Here is a 16,002-nt window from a genome sequence, read left to right as displayed (position 1 = left end):
TGAATTAGTGCTACAACAATTGACTTGGAAAGATTTCCATGAGCTTTACTAAATATGGAAAATAATATGGAGAATAAATGTGATATAATCCCATTTGTTAAAAAGGAGTGATTAACAAAACCCTGTACATGTATATGTATGTATCTATATCTATCTATAGGTGGGCTGGCGGGTAGGTAGGTTGATTATTATAGATATGACTATGTAAGCAGGAGAAAAGTACAGAAATAAACACATATGTCTCAGATTCTTAAGTATAGTTACCAGAGGAAGAGAGGTACATAAAGGTGAAAAAAAAAAAAAAAAAGTTATAAAAAGGATCTCACTTATATAGATGCTACTTAAAAGATTTCATTTATGCAAAATTATATAGATTTTTGCGTGTGCAAACATGTGTGCACAAAGTTGTTAGACTGAAAGAGACCAGGACTTACTGACCTGTAGGGACGCTGTGGGCAGGTGTATACCAAAGAAGCAGGGAGAAAAGTGAGTGTGGAAGGAAGCATAGCCAGCAGTTTACATTGGCTATTTTAGGAAGGTAAGATTCAAGGGAAATAAGCATAAAAATGCATCTGCACCCCGGGCCCTAAGTTACAGAAGCAGTGTAAGGCAGACACTATGAGCCTGATCTTCAGGATCAAACAGAACTGATCTCAAATTCTGGCCACTTTCTATCACTTTCAAGTACGGGAATCTTGGTGAACTTAGTTCTACCTCTCAGCTTTATTTTCCTTATCTGCAAACTCAAGTGTCTGCTTTTCTGTTTCCTTTGGCCTCATGAAAAAGTAATCCATTTCCTCAGTACAAGTGTCTACCCAAAGTAAGCTCTCACACTGCATTTTATTTGCCTCTTCAAATCAGTTCTGTTTGTGATCTGGGAAACAGTTTGTGAGCTGTACACAGTATGAGTAAATACATAAGGAATGAGGGCCTGCGGTACACTTCTATTTGTAAAGTGCATCAGCCTTTTGGCATTTATTTTGGCTCCCCCACCAAGTTGCATTAATGTATTCTCTTATTCTCAGTGGAATTCATGTTGGGAGAATAAAACAGCAAGTCCAAATTATTGAGGCCTAACTCTAAATTGGTGATTCTCAACTGGGGGTGATTTGTCCCCAGGAAACATTTGGAAAAATGTATGGAGATACGTTTTACTGTCATGCTGGGGTGAGGGGAGGTTAATATTGGCACCTAGTGGATAGAGGCCAGGGATGCTGCCAAATGTCCTAACAGTACGCGGGGCAGCCCCAACAACAAAGAATTATCTGGCCCAAAATGTCAAGAGCACCGCTGTTGAGAAACCTTCTCTTAATGTGCTTATCCTATCAAGTTTACATTTATACACACTAGACGGTGAGTTAGTCCACTTGTAGATTTACAATTCCAACACGAAGAAAGCTCTTCATTTCTGAACTCTTTGACCCAAACAGCAATGATGTACAATGACTGACTACTTGATATTCTTCAAAACATGTTTCCTAAATACAATTCCATCTCTTAATTTGGCCTTCCCTACAAGTCAGTGCTCTATATTCAGCAATACTAAATCTGCTTTCACATGTAAAGGAGACCAGAAACATTTGAAACAGGTGACAAATCACGCTTTGATAGGAGATCTATTTTTTCCCTAAGAGGTCATTCCTAATTTCAAAGCAGCCTACATTTTAAAATTCCAAGCTCTGATCATAAAATCTAAAACCTGAGAATTCAAGCTGCAAACAACTAACACCACAAATTCAGAGTGGAGCCATTGTTCCTCAGAGGCAATGAATCACAGCTCACAGATGTAAACTCCCCGAGAAGAACTTTCATAAAACAAATGCTTCTGATATGAAACTGGCATGCCTGAGACTACTTAAGACTATGTGTCATAAATTACACTCACGGTTGGCTCACGAAGCTCTGTAAAGTATACATTCCCCACCAATCAGTGACAGTCTGTCCTCATTGCCAGTCTCATCATAAGTGAGGTCAATAATTTCCTCTGGGGAACACTTATATATTAGGAGCTTCCCAGAGATAAGAAGCTCTGTGAACAGATGTTTTTATACTCTGAGCATCACTTGCACTCCCACCTGGGATCCTTTACTCCTGTCTGGAGTAAGAGCCTCCATTTATCTAGTCTGTCTCTTCCCAGGACTCAGGGGTGCCACTCACTTTGGCCCCTAGCATGCAGTGCCTTGAATGGTACTCAGCTGGTACAGTCTTTGTCCTTGCTCCCCAGATAGACTGTAGGCCCTGAAAAGCCATGACTCTGTCTCATATCAGTGCTTCCCAAAAACAATCACCTGGAAATTTTTTTAAATTGCAGATTCTGATTCAAGCCTGGGGTGGGGCCCGAGATCCTGAATTTGTAACAAGCTTGGAGGTGATGTGCATGCTTCAAGTCCTGAGACCACACTTTAAACAGCAAGAACTTCTGTCTAGTTGAATCCTCAGTAGTTGACACTGAGACTTACCCACAATGGCCACTGAATAAATACTGATGGTGAAGGGGATCAACTGTTGGCTCTTTGCAAATGCTGTTAGAAGAAGTCAAAGTCAAGGCTCATAATTCAGATAAAGAAATTGCCAGATTGGGTCAAACATGACCTTGCTTGAATTATGAAAACATTTTACTAGTTATGGAGTAACGCCATTGTAGATGATTTAATCAGTTATAAACATATTTAACTTAGTAAACCTTCAAAGCAGAAAAAAGAGACACATCAGGAACTACTATATTTCTCACCTGACATTATTTCAATCTTCAAGCAAGGTTAAGAGAAACTGAATCATGCTTCAGGGACAAGGTAATACAAATATGTGTTTAGAAAAACCTCAGGGAGAACAAGTTGGTGAAATATCTCTCCATCATTTCAGGAATAATTGGCTTATACTCTGACACAAACCTATCTTATATTTAATATATTAGAAACATGGCAATCTTCAGATATACTGTTTAAAAGAAAAGATGCAATCTAATCTGGGCACATATCTAATCTGGATACATAGGTGTTTGCTATATGATTCCCTCTACTTTGATATGTTAAAGATTTGGGGTTATGGTTCTGGCTGAAACGAAGTAAACACAGTCCACTCTGTGTCTCCCACTGAAACAAAATCTCTGGAAAGAATGCATGGAACGTACACCTACTATGTCACACAAATTTTAAATTAAAAAATTTTTTAAAAGAATGCATGGAACAGGTGAGGACTCTGTAAATAGTAACAGGTGGATTGGGGGAAGAAATCAGAACTCAAAGTAAGAACAATCCTGCAGTGACTTTCCTGATTTTTTTTCCTCCCATACCTTCCAACTTGGACTCAAGGCAGGGCAAATTATGGAACTGTGCCCTGGGCACACTCAGAAAGGTTTCCAAGAGAAGCTCTCTTGTTTTAAGGAGGAGAAGGGAGCCCCTATAGAACAGACAAAGTAGGGGAAATTCTCTGCTTCATTTTTCTCCACTGGCCCTGCCCCCTCCTCCAAGCCAAGCCCCACTCTCAAAGCTACAATTTGACAGTGGTAGGGTAGAAACAGTGGCTGGGCAAGCACCTTAAACTCTGACATAGGAGAATCTTTCTCTCTGACCAGAGGAACTGTATGGGTGCAGGGAGAATCCATGTGTCTTTTTTTCTCTCGTTACCCTCCCCGACTTGGTCCCGGAGGCAGACTTTTTTGTAGGCAGTACACAGCAGAGCTGGGAGACCACAGCCTTGGCTTTCCAGCCAGATGACCAGGAAAACAAGGCCGGGAGCTGGAAAATGAAGGGGAGCTGACCATGGACGGGATGGAGTTGAGAAAGGGATGGCATAAAGTTGTGTGTGTGCTCCTGGGCTTACCCCTGAGCTGTACACAGACAGACGCTAAACAGCATGATGAAGGCTTGGAGAACTGAGCTATGGAACAGACACTACCTAGGTTTCAGACTGGTCCCTGGATGGTACACACATGGCACAGATCTGAATAGAACTACACAGGTTTTGAAAACTGAAGTAAGGGCTGGGCGCAGTGACTCATACCTGTAATCCCAGCACTTTGAGAGGTTAAGGTGGGAGAATTGCTTGCAGCCAGCAGTTCAGTAACAGCTTGGACAACATAACAAGACCCTGTCTCTACAAAAATTAAAAATAAAAAAATTAGCTGAGCATGTTGGCACATGCCTATAATCCCTGCTACTCAGGAGGCTGAGGTGAGAGGATCGCTTGAGCCCAGGAGGTCAAGTCTGCAGTGAGCCGTGATCATGCCACTGCATTCCAGCCTAGGCAATAGAGTGAGACCCTGTCTCAAAAAACAAAAATGAAAAAGAAAAGAAAAAGAAAACTGAAGTGACATTGGTGTCAAATGGTGTTGAAACAATTGATTAGGTCATCCATAGGCATAAAAAGAAAAAGAATAGAGAATCTCAACCTACTTTATTTCTACCTTATATGTACTACAATTAACTCAAAGGGGACCATAGATGTAAATATAAAACACAAGGGTTTAAAAACTTTAGAAGAAAAATATGAGAAATCTCATGACCTTGAGTTAGGCAATCATTTTTAGATATAACACCAAAGCAGGATTCTTTTTTTTTTTCAAATAGGTAAACTGTACTTCATCCAAATTAAAAACTTTTGCTCTTTGAAAAACACTGAAAACACAGGGTACAGACTGTGAGAAATATTTGCAAACCAAAAAATATTTGTATCTAACAAAGGACTTGAATCCAGAATATATAAAGGACTCAACAGTAAGAAAACAAAAAATCCAATTTTTTTAAATGCTCAGAAGAGTTTTGAACAAATACGTCACCAAGGAAGATCTGCAAATGATAAATAACACATGAAAAGATGTTCAATGTCATTAGCTATTAGAGACATGAAAATTAAAACCACAGTGAGATGCCAACACACCTATTTGAATGGTTGAAATGAAGACGGAGAAAACGACAATATCAGGTGCCGATGAGAATGTGGACAAGTGGAACGCCATTGCTGGTGGAAATGAAAACGGCATAGTTCCGGCGTGTGCTGCGTTTTATGCCACATGAGGGTTTAAAGACCTAAGAGGGAACAGCGGGGGATAAAGAAAGACACACAGACAGACACATAGAAAGCTGGGCCAGGGGGTCTGAAAAGCTGATGATGTTAGTTTTTTCAGCCCTGACCTGTCTTAGAGTACTTTATTTTATATGTTTACAAAGCATATAGCAGAGGGAGGTTGCACTTACTTAGAACAGCCTGTGATTATAATTCTTACACTTCAGTTAACATACTTTAGCTAACAACTATTTTGCATGAAGGTTAGTGAGAGCTGGTTATTTTTTTCTAGGCCTCTCTGTTTTTCTCTGAGACATACACATTTTCCTACTATGGTTTTACTTTTCTGGAGTTTACCCAAAGTTCACAGCAGCCTTGCTGCTGATCCCCCCAGAGGGGGTTGGCTACTCTGGCTCTCTATACATAGTTACTCTCAAAAACAGTCTGGCAGCTCCTTGTAAAAGTTACACATACACTTACTATATGACCCAGTAATCTCACTCCTAGGTATTTACACTAGAGAAATGAAAACTTATGCTTACGCAAATACTTATACATGAATGTCTATAGCAGCTGTGTTTGTAATAATCAAAATCTGGAAAAAAAAAATCTTAACGTTCTTCAATCGGTGAATGGATCAATAAATAATAGTACATCCATAAACTGGAATAATTGCAACAATAAAAAGGGAGAAGTTATTGATATATACAAAAATATAGATGAACTTCAGAGGCATTTCGCTGAGTAACAGAAGCCAGTCTCAAAAGGTCATTTATGTGCCATTCTCAGGAAGGCAAAACTATAGAGACAGAAAACAGACCAGTGGTTGCTAGTGTGGGAGATGTTGGTTACAAAGAAGCGTCATGAGGGAATTTTTTGGGTGATGCAGTTGTGCATTTTGATTATTTATAGTTACACAAATTTATACAAATATTTTTGTTTGTTTGTTTTTCTGAGACAGAGTCTCTCATGTCTCCCAGGCTGAAGTGCAGTGGTACGATCTTGGCTCACCGTAGCCTCCACCTCCCAGGTTCAAGCAATTCTCCTGCCTCAGCCCCCTGAGTAAATGGGATTATAGGTACCCACAATCACATTTGGCTAATTTTTGTATTTTTAGTAGAGACGGGGTTTTACCACGTTGGCCAGGCTGGTCTTGAACTCCTGACCTCAAATGATCCACCTGCCTCAGCCTCCCACAGTGCTGGGATTACAGGCATGAGCCACAGCACCTGGCCACATACAAAGTGTTAAAAATTCATAGAATTGTGTACCAAAAAGGAAAGTTAATTGTACAGTGTATTAACCTAAAAGTGAAAGTAAAATAAAAGGATACTGTATCAAGTTTTCAATGTAGAAATAAGAATACACTTGGATAATCTTGTCTATTACCAATGTGTCTTTTGTAGGCTAATATTGCAAATTAATCAAATGACAATTTCCAGTCCTAAAGTATATGTTCCTTAATTACTACAGTCATTAATACAACTAGTTACACTCACAGTCAGAGTTCTTTCAGTGCCAATTTTTAATTCTGGTTTGCCAATGTAACAAACTACTTGCCCACCAATACTAGTGCAATAAACTGGAAAGGGATGTGCCCCAATGGTGACACAAAGAGAAACTCTCATCACTGGCGAGTCTAGGTGTTGTGTGATTGCCAACAAGATGACCAATTGGTATTATGACCTCAATCATTTATCTTCCAGAAATGTACAAGGTACATACTAAACCCAGACCTTGTGAGATAGGAAGGTAAAGCAATGCTGAACCTTATCCTCCAAGAAGTCACAATTCAGAAAGAAAAGAGAATATCTCTGTGGGAATCTTCTGAACAGTTTAAGAATCACGGTCCATTGTATTAATTAAGAACCAAGAACTTTAGAGCAATGCTGTCATCTTGTTCTGCAACATGAGATGATGAACAGGATGTTGGGTCTCTTCTGTTGGTTTCCTTGTGCCATGGTACAGTATTAAATGAAGGTGGAAAAAGTAGGTGAAAAATCCTCGGTGTGGGTTTTGAAATCTAGGCAGATAAATAGTTAGCTAACAGCATGGTCTCCGGAATCAGACAGGCTAGGTCCAAATCCTGCCTCTACCCTTCTTAGACGTAATTTTTGGGGCAGGATATATTTAATCTCTCTGTCTCAGATCCTCATCTGTAAATGAGTTACTGTAATAATACTTTTCTTACAGGGGGAGGATTATTATCAAAGTCTTACAACTTGTGCCTGGCACCTAGTACCTGTTTAATAAGCCTTAATTATTATCAGAGCGTTCAAAGGGCAAAGTCAATATTTAATGTCTCTGAGGCCAATTAGCTTCTTCCACATCCCAGATTATACTCTGGACAATGATCTTTTTACAAATGCATACTATTGGCCATAAGGTCAAAATGAGAAAATAAGCAAAACCCCAAGTCCCATAAGTAATGGGTAAACAATTTAGTTCCCAAATACAAAGAGCAGATATGTGTATATTCTCTAAAGAGACCTTTCCAGAATGTGCACTCCCAATTAAAATGTTTTGTGTGTATGTGAAGAAAAGATGTCTGGAGTGATCAGATTCTCCCTCTCCATTGGTTATGCTCCAACTTGTCCTACTCAATAAAGACGAGCTTACCTTATCAGCAACATCCACTCTGGCCTTGTGTTTAAGCAAGAAATCCACTGCAGATAAATGATTTCTCCCCACTGCAAAATGCAGGGCGGTGCGGTTCATCTGCGGAAGCATAATTTATGTTTTTAGTCATCTGATCATTATTTAGCCTTTTTAGGTTTCCTGTTTCTTGAATGGCCATACTTTTCTATCAAGTGTTTCTATTTTGATAGTTTGGCTCCACTCTTTACCTTTGAAAGTTATGAGAAGTGTGTCCAGCAGAATTCTGCCTTCATTATGAGATAACATCAGAGAATTTGCCAATCCACTGAAGGACACACCTCAAGCTGAAATTCTTGTTCCAGCTTATATTGTATTATATTATAACATTATGTTGTAGCAATATAAGGGGTTTTGCCTAGAACGTAGAAGTTGGATTCCCCCCTTATGCAATCATTAATAATGGCAATGCTCCCCTCCCTGTAAAAGAAAGAAAGAAAGAAAGAGAAAGAAAAAAAATAATAATAATGGTAAAAGTTTCTGCTTAGAATATATTAATAATGCATAGCAAAAATTTACCTAGAGATTCAGTCCATTCATGTTCATTCTTCTGTAAGTGTTTAGACTGTAAATTTTACTGAAGCAAATAAATTCCTTCTAAAAGGAAGAAGGAAGGGAGGAAGGAATAAAAGGAGCAAGGAAATGAGGAAGGAAAGAAAGACAGAGAAAGGCAGAGAAAGAAAGCTATGACTATCTTTTGCTCCAAAGGAAAGTCAACCTGGTGCTCCTGGGATGCCCACAGACAGTCTAATCCATTTCAGAAAACGGAAGTTATGCTTGGAAGTGATATGTGTCACATTTCTCATATTCTAGACACTGTTTTTGCTCCCAAAGAAGATGTCTGGGCATGGCTTTACTATTCTTTGTTACACATAAGTACTTTTAAAAAATGAGAACTGTTTAAATATTTGATTTTCTTGGTAGTGTCAACCTAAATAATAAGAGAGACTTTCAAAAGAAAAGACATTTATTTGGAAATAAAGCATTGCAACAGAAATATGCATATTATAGCAAACTATGTGTGTATTTAGAAAAGTAAAAGAAGACAAAGCTTTTTAAAGGGAAAAAATGAGGAGGATTACATAATTGTTTTGAAATAATTATCCTTTGCTACAAAGTTCAACAACCAGCTGACGCCAGTCTGAGATTAGAAAGGCAGTTGCTGGGCAGATGTCCTTGCAGAAGTATTTTTTGTGCAAGGCCGTGATGGCCTTTGTGCAAGATTGTGGGTTTGCAGTCTTTTGTGATAGTTTTTGTTATCAAGTATACAAGCATGAGAACCGTCTTCATGGCCTTCCCCAGCTCTGTTTGTCAAGGTTTTCTTAATATTGGTGACCCCATTTTGATTCTGAAAACTTTCGCAGTAGCTAACCCAGTGATAAAATAAGTTTGACAAAACATGAGTTATGGCTGGGCATAGTGGCTCACGCCTGTAATCCCAGCACTTTGGGAGGCCAAGGTGGGCAGATCACCTGAGGTCAGGAGTTCGAGACCAGCCTGGCCAACATGGTGAAACCCCATAACTAGTATAAATACAAAAATTAGCCAGGCATGGTGGTGCACATCTGTAATCCCAGTTACTAGGGAGGCTGAGGCAGGAGAATTGCTTGAACCCGGGAGGTGGAGGTTGCAGGGAGCCAAGATTGCACAACAGCACTCCAGCCTAGCAACAGAGCAAGACTCTGTCTCAAAAAACAACAAAATACAAAAACCAAAAAAACCCATGAGTTATACGGCTCCACTATGTCAACTTTGGGCTTATAAGCTCCACTATTAACTTTATTTGTGAATAAGACTGTAAGCCAAAATTGCACCCAAAATAATTCAGTAAAATTATTTATATTTTAAAAATCTCCATCATCACAGATTTTAAGGAACTCTACAAGTAACCATGTCAACAATTTGCTGTAAACAGTAAACAGATATCATTAGAAAGTATAATACAATTCATTAGTTTATAATAATTTGCCACACTGTAAGTTAAAGTGTATTAGATTGTACTATCTCTCCAAGTCCTTTAATCAACTTTTAAAAATGTTTAAAATAACGGAAAGTTGTATATGGAAAAATGTTAAATAGTTTAAATAATATACTGGAGAATCTATTTCCTGCTACTTGGAAAAGTGATTTTTGCTTCACTTACTCCCACAATTAACTTTCCATGGTCACAATAATCTTCAAAGATATCTATCCATAAACATTTTTGAAACTATGCAAATATTCCCTTCAAAGAGAGTTACTCATTTCTTTTCTTTCCCCTCCTTTGCATTTTTTCTCCTTTTTGCCCCTCCTTGCTTTCTTGATTTGTTTTTTTCTTTTTGTCCCTAAAATTGTTATGCTACAAAATTTTGCTGTTTTCCTATTCTAGGATATCTATGGAACATGAACACTATATACACCCATAACACATCACACACACGCATTATACACACAGAAATAGCAGTCCCCACACTCATCCCCACACATAAGCACAAACCGCCCCCCACATGCACAACATTCTTCCACTGCACATGCTACACGATTTCAGATTCTGCAGCATCAGTTTCTAGGACCTTACTGCCTGAGACAGACATAGGTTTTTGTGGAATCTGAGTTTAGACTATTTAGGAGTCCTCTTTAAAGCCAGAGTCAGAAAGCTTAACTAATTGCAGTTAAAATGCCCTACCTTTTTCAGATTTTACAAAGTTATATAGTCATAGGAACATATTACTAGGGTCCTCTCAGTGCCTTAAGGGGACTGTGCAAGCAAGGGCCCTGAAGCTTATGCTTCATTTACCATTAAATCCACCTCTGCCACACCCACCTCGAACCACTCCACAAATTGTCCTAAGCAATTGACACAGCCTTCAACCTTCACTTTGATAAACCTGGCCTCAAAGGACTATCAGGAAATCCTCACAAAAGCAAGTAGCAGAGAATCCAAATGTATGGCAGTGGACTTTCCCTCCGCTAAAACCCAGGCACTTAAAGAACAAGTAAGAGCCAGGTTTTAGATAAGGTCTCATTGCCCAAGAGGTAGATGCACTACATTTCAAAACCAGTACAATGAAAATCCACACACGCCTTTAGATTTTAAATTTGGAGAAACAGAACCACAAAGGACATCATCGGCAAGAAAACAACCCAGATTATACAGCAAAAAATGTTCTGCCTTTGCAGAATGTGTGAGGCCAAACTGATCCACAGGCAACAATCCAGGACCAAGTCCAGGCCTGTAACCCTGACAGCTGGCTTGACTGCCCACCCACAGACTTTGCATAGATATGCATGAAGATTCTGTGCACTCCCCCTCTTGTAAGAGGAATTAAAACACCCAGAGCCTCTTCCACTGTTTGACTCCACTTTTTAGCTTAAACACCCCGGAAGATCTCCCTTATCTCAGCCAGCACCATGATTTTTATTTTTACTATTATTTCAGGTGTCCCGTGTAACCCAAGCCATCACTGGAGTAGTCACTGGCCATATTTATGACTTCTACTCACATTGTTCACAGCATTAATGTTAACCTTCTTTTCAAACAGCTTCTCCATAAGATCCAAATTATTGCTTTTAGCAGCATTCTGAAAGCTTCTCTCATTTGGCAGTACTGAAAGAAAGCAAGCGAGCATGACAAAGGGAATTGAAGGAGGCCAAAGAGGAAGCATATTTCATAGGGCAAATCTTGTAACAACAGCCTTGAAATGAAACAACAGCCTTGAGTCTTTCAAATTTTGCTATTTCATTTAGGACATGGGAACTTTGCTTCAGTATCTTATAAAACTGTAGTATCAAGATTCCACTTTCTCCTCATGCTGCAAGGGTTTCCACACCCTTAAAAATGTTCCTGGCCCCAAACTAAACATTATTCGTGAGGACCACCCTGAAGTCAGCATTGTGGTATCTGGCTTAGAAGGTCAGAAGGTGGCCATAGACTTCCCAGGGGGCATTGTTTGTAAAAAGCCTTGTACAAGATTAGACAGGGAGGGGTCCAAATGCTCCATACAGCTTACAGAGATAAAACTGTTGTCTTCTGAACTCCATACAGACAACAGGCCTGCATGAACAAAATTTCAAAATGCAGCCCATCATACATACAGACACAAAGGTAAATGGGATGAGAATGTTTTATTCTCATTTACATAAAAAGACATAAAAGTAGATTCACATCTATAAACATCACATTTCACACACATATACACATTCAGATGGTAGGCTTTATTAACTATCATAGAGAAGATTACAGGATTTGAGTTTTTTGTTATGTAGGGGAGTAGAGGGCTCTCAGAGGACCGCCCAGCATCAGGGGATAAGATCAGAATTGAGGTTAAGTAGGAGTCAACCACAGAACATCTCCAAAAAGAAAGAGAGGTTTTTGTAGATGTGTTGTTGAGTAGTTTCCCAAGGGTTGGTTTGTTTTTTAAATGATACCATCATGACATTCAATGTTCCCCAAATTTTTGCTGAAGCAAAGACCCTTCAGAATACTGCCAAGTCCAATCAAAGACTAAGGAGTATCTTCTTGGGAAATATTGTCATGGGCTGAATTGTGTTTCTCCAAAATTCTTATGTTGAAGTCCTAACCCCAAGTGAGAGGGGAGACCCTTCCCCTGCCTGTTCCTGCTCACGCTGCATATGAACTAGCAAATCAATGAAGCCAAAGGATTGTAAGGTCAGATGTCCAGCCAATGGACAATGACATAGTTTCACCTCAGTTTCTCCTTTAGCATTGTAAGCCTATAAAAGGGGAAAGAAGCTGCTTCTCAGGGAGCTCGGTAAATGAGGCTGTAGCCCACCCCCACCACCGCAGCTCCCAGCTGAATAAAAAGCCACTTCCTTCCCCAGTTGGGTGTTCAAAAGGTTTGTGTCTCACCTTTCCTGCTTCATGAGTACCTCAGAATGTTGCCTATATTTAGAGATAAAGCCTTTAAAGAGGTAATTAAGGTAAAATGAGGTAATACGAGGGGGCTCCAATCTGATATGATTGGCGTCCCTATAAGAAGAGAGATTAGGACACACACACACACGCACACACACAGAGGGAAGACCGGGTGAAAGCAGGGAGAAGGTGGCCATCTACAAGCCAAGGAGAGAGGCCTAAGAAGAAACCAAGTTTCCCAACATCTTGATCTTGGACTTACAGCCTCCACAACTGTGAGAAAATAAGTGTCTGTGGTTTGAGCCATCCAGTCTGCTGTACTTTGTCATGGCAGCCTGAGCAGACTCAAATAGATTCACATGTTCATTCTTTCTATTACTTAGATCCTTTTCTTCCTTCCTACCCCCACTGTTATCACTATTCTAGGTGACTTCAGCCTCCTCATAGATGATTAATCCAACACCTTTGCTGTAAGGTCTGTTTTCGCAGAAGATGAAACGGAGAAACTGAGGCCAGCACGAAAATAATCCAATGCAAGGGAATTTATTCAGGCTCCCGGACGAGGTTCTGCGGTCCGGACTGGAAGGGCCAGAGAAGTCGCGCGGACTCCTCTCAGGCACGGGGTTTTATAGGGAGTGGAGGCATCCGATTGGCTGTGGCCAAGGTGGGTGGGACAAAATGGAGGGGAGTGGGACCCGGATGGAAGGGAGTGGGGCCTGGATGGTATCAGGTAAGTCCTGATGGGACTTTTTTCCCCGGGCTCCCGGCGGGGGGAGGAGGCGTGTCTGAGCTCCCGGCAAGGGAAGGAGGCGTGTCCAAGCTCCCGGCGAGGGGAGGAGGCGTGTCCGAACTCTCCACGACGCAGCCAACCTTACATTTGCCTCTTAGTTTCCTGACTCTGTCACCTGTAATCATCTTCCCCAGATCTGACCTCAGCCATCCAATTTCAGAGGCACATTCCTGAACTAATTATCACTGAAACTGCACTACCTCTGAAATCTTGACTTCCAGAATCATATTCTTTGACCACAACTTCTCATTCATTCAGCTCAGCTGCTCTAGTTCTCCAAGTCCAGAAATTCTGCAACCTTATTAAGTCCTCCAATCCACAGTTCTAACCCCTTTTCATATTCTCCATCCCTATATCCTTATTTCTCTCCTTACCATGTTTAGAGTCCATGGTGCCAGTCTGGTTTTGCTGCTGTAACAAAATACCTGACTCTAGTAATTTAAAAAGAACAGAGATTTACTTCACACATTCAGACCATACCACATGGTCCATCTATGAAATCACTTCTATGCAAACACTTACCTCCCTCACCAATCTTTTCCTCCATTAGACTAGTTGGTCAGGATCCTAATTCTGAGACCAAATCCAACTGCTACTTGCTCTATTTCTGTATCTGAACAGCTAAATGGTACTGGAGAAAAACACACAGCCATGCTGTGGTAGACATTGCTAGTGTTCATCAATATCTGCTTCTTTTCTTCTACCTGGTCACATGGGTAAGCCCATATCCCAGCCTGGATACAGCTAGATGAGATCTATCCAACGGACTAAAAGCAGAAGTGATGGCATGTCACTTTGAGGCTGAGTCAGTGAAAAGCCTGTGTCACCCTCCAGGTCTCTTTTTCTTGCCTTAACCCTGGAAGTCACATGTATAAATGAAGGGGGTCACAAGATAGTGGTACCTCCGTCAACTTGGTATTGGGAGACAGTTCTCCCAGGTTCTGTCACATTTCTTCACATCTTCTAAGCAAAAGCATTGACTGGCTTTGTTCTTTACTATCTTTTCAAGGATGTTTGTATAGTGAAAAGCTTTTGAAAATAGAGATAATATCTTCCTCTGGAGCAAAGTGCAGGTCTGCTTGCAGCCTTTGAAGAAAGCAATGATAAGCATGCTTACTGACTATAACAAAAGTTTTGGGTTCCGTAAGTGCAGGATTTTTCTGTAACACAACCCACTGTGTGTGCAAGTGTCATATGGCATTCTTTACATCTCCCTGTAGGAATTGGGGCTTGGAGAACTGACACAAATGCTAACACTGGCTACTGCTACTGCTGTGAGTAATGAAATCCATCATCTCTCCTCTTCTGCCAGCATCTCTATCACCTAGTAAGATAACTTGTGATATTACAAGTAGGGTAAAATCTCAGTCCCTTTGTGATCTTTGACATCTGGGTTCCTGAGAGACTAAGAAAATGAGAGACCCTCTCCAACCTATTTCGGACATGCTACACAAGCAAGAAATAGATTTTTCTTTTAAATGTAGAGATGAGGGGGTCTCGTTATGTTGCCCAGGCTGGTCTTGAACTCCTGGCCTCAAGTGATCCTCCCACCTGGGCCTCCCCAAAGTGCTGGGATTACAGGTGTGAACCACCACATCCGGGCAGAAATAGATTGTTTTTATGTTCAGTCACTGAGACGTAGGAGTCATTTATTGCTGCAGGAAAAGCTTACTTCGTCCTGACTGATACACATGCTAACAGGTCTCTTAAATTCTTCTCGACTAATCTCAGCACTGCTAGCTAGCCTCTACATTTCCCTAGTCTTCCCTTCTTCAGCATGTCATATCCTTTCCTTTCTCCTCAAATATCTGAATTTACTGATCTACCTAATTTACTTCCTCCCACTACCATCACCTAACTCTCAGTCAATACCATTGCCTCATAGTGAAAACAGAAGTAATAGGATACAAATTCCCACATCTTCCCACCTAGGCGAGTCTACCAACCTACCTTCACTTATACAGACAGGATGAAGCATCCATGTGCCTAGGAAAGGCCAACCTCCACACTTGGGCTCTGGATCCCTGCCCCTCTTATCTTTTCAAGTGTTTCATATGTCAATCTCCTGGAAATTATCTCTTCTTTCCTCTAGATCACTTAATCTCTCTCCAGTGGATCACTCCCCTCAAAAAATATGGAGCTGCCATAATCCCCTAAGTGTAAAAAACCCTCCCTTGACCCCGGTTTCCTTTCCAACTGCTGCTGCATTTTTCAAATTTCCATTACCCCAAACTTAAGTATTCTATAATTGTTGTCTCCATTTCTTCATCTCACAGTCTTGTCTCAACCCATGCTAATTAGACATCTTTCTCACCCCTCCACTGAAACTGCTCTCATTGAGGTCACTCTGTCTTGCCAAAACCCAGTCATCACGCCTCTGTCACGTGCATTGAGCTCTTGGCAATTGGGACGCAAAGGAACACACACTCCTTGTCACATGTTCTTCTCTAGTGGTCTGGTAAACCACTCGTTGCTTTATAGTCTTTTTTACTGGCTCTTTTTCCTTTGCTTGACCTCCAAATATTAGAATGCCCTAGGTTTTATATAAAACAAATAACCTGATGATGTAGGCATGATTCCCTTCATCTTACAGATGAGGAAACTGCGATCTTCAAAATTTACACCACTTGCTCATGCTTTATATGTGATAGAACTGTCCCAGGCAGCCTGAGTCCAACCACATCACCCTGTTTCATGG

General features: G+C 40.5%; 1 protein-coding gene across 1 annotated transcript in view; it reads right to left on the bottom strand.

The window, feature by feature from the left end:
- The window catches only part of ANKDD1B (ankyrin repeat and death domain containing 1B), a 51,116-nt gene extending 39,683 nt beyond the window's left edge, over positions 1 to 11,433 (bottom strand). The window contains 2 exon segments of the mRNA XM_012462141.3: positions 7,624 to 7,722; positions 11,142 to 11,433. Coding sequence (XP_012317564.2) covers positions 7,624 to 7,722; positions 11,142 to 11,303 — 261 coding nt within the window. The 5' untranslated portion in view covers positions 11,304 to 11,433.
- Positions 11,434 to 16,002: the final 4,569 nt, after the last annotated feature.

The sequence above is a fragment of the Aotus nancymaae genome, unplaced genomic scaffold, assembly GCF_030222135.1.
Source record: "Aotus nancymaae isolate 86718 unplaced genomic scaffold, 86718_ANA_hifiasm-v0.15.2.pri h1tg000014l, whole genome shotgun sequence".
Lineage (NCBI taxonomy): Eukaryota > Metazoa > Chordata > Mammalia > Primates > Aotidae > Aotus > Aotus nancymaae.
This window is presented reverse-complemented; position numbering and strand designations above follow the sequence as displayed.